This window comes from Coffea arabica, chromosome 10e, assembly GCF_036785885.1.
Source record: "Coffea arabica cultivar ET-39 chromosome 10e, Coffea Arabica ET-39 HiFi, whole genome shotgun sequence".
NCBI lineage: Eukaryota > Viridiplantae > Streptophyta > Magnoliopsida > Gentianales > Rubiaceae > Coffea > Coffea arabica.
This window is the reverse complement of record NC_092328.1, coordinates 44131684-44136261: the sequence shown is the minus strand read 5'-3', so window position 1 is coordinate 44136261 and position 4578 is coordinate 44131684. Positions and strand designations below refer to the sequence as shown.

Sequence of the window (4578 nt, the reverse complement as noted above, 5' to 3'; positions counted from 1 at the left end):
TGAAGTATAATTCGTGAAGTATAATAGGTTAAAAGTTTATTACAAGTTATATATGATTAATTGAAAAGTATGAGCATTTTTCAGAATATTTTTGAAATGTATGAAATACGGAAGATTTTTTTGAATGATACGTGCGAACTTGTATTGTACGGGTATAATACGAGTGTTTACTACTAGATTAAGGTCAAACTTCAAAAGTCTGGAGAAAAGATATAAAAGGGCACATTGAATATTTTAACTAGAATTTCAGTAGAATGCACTGAGAAACTGCTCAGATATTTCTTCGTTCATACTTTTGTACAGAAGTCAAGATGAGGATGTTGTCCTGAAGACTTGATAATATCTCTCTTTTGCAGATATCCCTTAAATATTGCTTCATCCTGCTGCTTTTTTCTTCAGCTTCATCACATACATTCCATTTTCTGAGCTCTGATATATTCTACAAACTTTTCTCAATACACAATCCTTAATGAATCCAATCAGAAAAGTCTTACTATTTCTCAGACGAAGTAAGTCCAGAGAGTCTAACTTATGTACCAACGGGGGATTAGTTCTAGAGGAGCTAATTTCTTGTTTTGGTGGACGATACAATGTTCCTATGAGATGCTTCACTACCAAAGAACTCCAGAGGGCACTTCGAAATGTTTCTGGACACGGCCGTCGAAATTTTTTTTGCAAGATGTTCACAGGTAATTTAGAAGAACGCCCTGTTTTGATCAGATGTTTTACCGGTATAGCAACATGTGTTGTCTGGCACTTAGCCCCAACCAACGTAGTAATTCGTGACATAGTCGTCACTTCACAAATGAGCCACCTCAAGAATGTGTTACATCTAATTGGCTGCTGTTTAGATTCCGCCTTTCCAGTTATGGTGTATGAATATGCTCCTGGAACTAAATTTCTTGATGAATGCCTCAGCCGGTGCATTTATGGTAAAGCTCTATCATGGAAATGCAGAGTTAAGATCGCAAAAGATATTGCCAGTGTCTTGCTTTATCTTCATACATCATTTCGTACGCCTATAATTTTTAGGGATTTAACCCCTTCTAACGTGTTGATGGACCCTTCCGGTGTTGCTAAATTGTTTGACTTCACATTCTCTGTATTCCTTCCCCCTGGAGAGGTTCAAGTGAAAGATCATGGTGGAAGCCAAGGTGGACATCTGGACCCTCAATACAAGATTTCAGGTCTTGTTACTGAGAAGACTGATGTTTACAGCTTTGGCGTGCTAATGCTCGCGCTCTTTACTGGAGAAACAGATGCAATGAAGTATCGCGAAGGAACAAGAGAGCGAATTCATATCCGGGATTATGTTAAAGACTTCCTTGTGACTCATCAAGTCAAAGAAATTGCTGATCCGAGAATGTTGGAAGATGAAGGGAACAATAAGGATGAGATGGAGCAGCAGTTGCTTGATTTTCTTGATCTTGCTTTGAGATGCACAGAATATGAGGGAATAAATAGGCCAGATATGATTGATGTTGCAAAAGAGCTGCGCCAGATGGAGAGGTCTGTTCGCAATACTTAGCTCTAGTGCTTTACCAACATTACTGCTCTGTGTGCTAGGTTCTGGGGTTTGAATTATGCTTTTTCCACTGATATAGAAAAGGCTAGTTTTTGGTATTTGGCAATTAAGGGGGTGTAAAAGATTCCAAAACTACACTATAATAATGTTTGTTGCCCTAAAACTGCTGATTTTCTGATGAACGTGTTACCATGGGAATAAGTTCATTCTTCCATAAATTTTTTGGCTACTGATATACACAAGCAAAGTAGATGATTGAAGATCAACCAGAAGTAGGACAAGAGGAACAGATGAACTGACGCGTAATAGGTTGCAAATAATGTCAAAGTATTTTGGAAACTAATTATTATAAACCAATAAATGATTCGATCCCAGAAATTGAAAATGCTGGATTCAAGGCTCACAACTAGTGAGTTTGTTTGCTTTTTGGGAGAAATGAGGCTTATTCCCTAGTGTTTGGTACTCGCTCGATTTTAGTCTGTAGAGTTTCGGTAATAACAAACTTAGTCCTTATGTTTTCAATTTGATGCAAATTCAGACGGATTTTTCCCAATTACTCACCTGTAGTCCTGTGTTGATAAATTGTATTAAGAAAAAAAAAGATAGCAACTAACTCTAAATAGTAAGAATAATGCGCGTGATGGTACATAGTAATTTTAACCTAAAAAACCAGAAAAAAAAAAAAACAAAGAGATTTCTTAAACTATAAGTTGAATGTTAGAATTCTTTCCTTAGAGTAACGGGATAGGAAGTGAAAACGAGTTCTTCATTAATTAATTAATTAGGAGACCGACTGGTTTTATCTTTGTACTTTAACAAATTTCTATTTTCTTTTCACTTTCTCTTGATTAACTCCTTCCTCATGTGGAGGTTATTAGTCCTTAATCTGTTATTTAAGTCACCTGCTTCTTTCCTTTTTGTCTTTAAATTTATTTTAACAAACACATGAATTTTTAAATTCTTTTTTCTGCTTTCGCTTGGTTAACTCGTTACTCACGTGCAGGTTATTATAGCCTTTAATTTGTTGTTTAAAGTCGCCTACTATTTTTCTTTTTTGTCTTTAAATTTATTTTAAAAAATACATGACTGCACATAACTGTCCTTGGAGAAATATCTTGAATCTGCTTCAAGTTAGAAATATCGGAGACAAGACTTGTTTTTACCAAAATTTTAGGGACCAAATACCGCAGATACTAAACATTGGGACCAAAACTGTGTATTTCTCCCTTAATGAGCTTTCATGAAGTTAGGGTAATATTATTGAGTTCACTACTTATCCCTGTAGAAGCTTAATCTAGATTCTCACCAATATGCACTGATAGAAATATTAATAATTTTGTTTGTTTTTGGTACACGTACAAGTCAATTTCAAAGGCATGTATTTTTCATTTTCTCAATTGACTTTTCTTCTTCTTCTTCTTCTTCTCTTTTCCATATCATCTCCAAGTACAAGAAATTCATGGAATTCTCGGGCTCATAGGAATTTCTGATCTTTCCTGATCTTGTCCAAGTTCAAGAAATTCGTGGAACACTCGTTCGTGGCTGACAGGGGTTTTCCATGAGTCTTCTTCGGAATTTCAGCGCAAGATCCTCTTTTAATGTCCTGTGTCCCACAGCAACTGTATGTTCAAATCGAATGCCTTTAACCTGTCCAATCATAACTTTTTGGGCGTCATATTCATCTCCTTCCAAGTCTTTGCGTTACAAAGCGCAATTCATATCCAAATCACACCTGGTTGTGGAGAATCCGGAGATGACTGATACAGATTCTAGACGTGACTTTTGCCTTCACTTGAGATGTTGGGTATTGACTTCTGCCCCTCGAGGCCTTAACAATCCTCACATGGACAGTCCATATCATTCTAAAGCTCATGCAGGCTTTCCAACCCAGTTAATATCATCCTAACAAGGGCTCTACTAGTTTTACTTATGGCTCCCATCATTACGTAGGATGCGGAGAATTCTAAAGGTGGTTCGTATAGACTTTAGACGTAACTCTCACTCTTAGCTTAGGTTGAAGTAGTGCTTAACCTCAAATAATACTGAATCTTTACCCCTTGTGGAGAATTTATTGTCAATAGGCGTTAGACTGGGCATGAAGAGACAAAGAGAAAAAAAAAGGTTGATTTCTAAGTCGACTATAAAGTTTGAGAATTCTGTTTCCATATTTGTGGAAACAAAATAAAACTGTCAATATTTGTTTAATTTGGACCAAAATAGAAATGTCGGTGTAGGTAATTCCTCCGGTGATATTTTATCGCCTTAAACACAAAACAAAAAGGGTAGTGCAGCAAGGGATTGGGACCCAATAACAAGGTATGGTCACTAATACTTGGCCAATTAATAGTGCAGAAATTTAAAACGTAAGGTCCAAACAATGTCTCGTAATTTTTGATACAACTCACATCTACGTAGTTTTGAACAATGAATGAATATAGTTTTCCTGTTAAAAAGATGCATAAGTTAATTTGTGATAGATTACAACTCCTTTGAAATGAAATATGCTGTTAAGAATGATTGCTAGTCAATCATTCGTACCCCTCTTCCAACATTAGTAAGCTTTGGGTTTGTAGTTTTCTGGTTAACCATCCTATCAAAACTATAAAAAGCCCCAAGTGTTAACCAAATGTAAGGTAAGTGAGCTGCCCTCTTGGGTTCTGGTGGATCAAGGGTATGAATAGTTGTCAGTAACAACCGTTTTGAACGATATAATATTTTTTGAATAAGGTGTAATTCTACGTAAACTATTTATAAAACTTAATAATAGAGACACAATTATTATATATGAAACCTATATAAATAGTAAGAAAATATCATACCTTTGTTGTAAGAATGCACAAAAAGTTTACATAGAATTACAAGACATTCAGAAAATGTTACACTGTTCAGGTGCTACACTTCCGGTTCTAGTCACATATATGTACGATAGAGTATACCTCAAATGAAGAATAGCGAGGAGGTAGTTGCCTTGTCTTTCTTTAGAGTTTTAGTTGGTCAAGTAATCAACTGTTGTCGTTGTTTGAAGCTGCATATCTTCTTGTGATCAATTAATT

The 4578-nt window shown here is 35.8% G+C and overlaps 1 protein-coding gene across 1 annotated transcript; it reads left to right on the top strand.

The window, feature by feature from the left end:
• The first annotated feature begins 322 nt into the window (after window positions 1-322).
• Window positions 323-3624, top strand: LOC113711530 (non-functional pseudokinase ZED1-like). Its single transcript, XM_027234688.2, has 2 exons — window positions 323-1509; window positions 2973-3624. The coding sequence occupies exons 1-2, from the start codon at window positions 470-472 to the stop codon at window positions 3013-3015; spliced, it is 1083 nt and encodes a 360-aa protein (XP_027090489.2). The 5' UTR covers window positions 323-469; the 3' UTR covers window positions 3016-3624.
• Window positions 3625-4578: the final 954 nt, after the last annotated feature.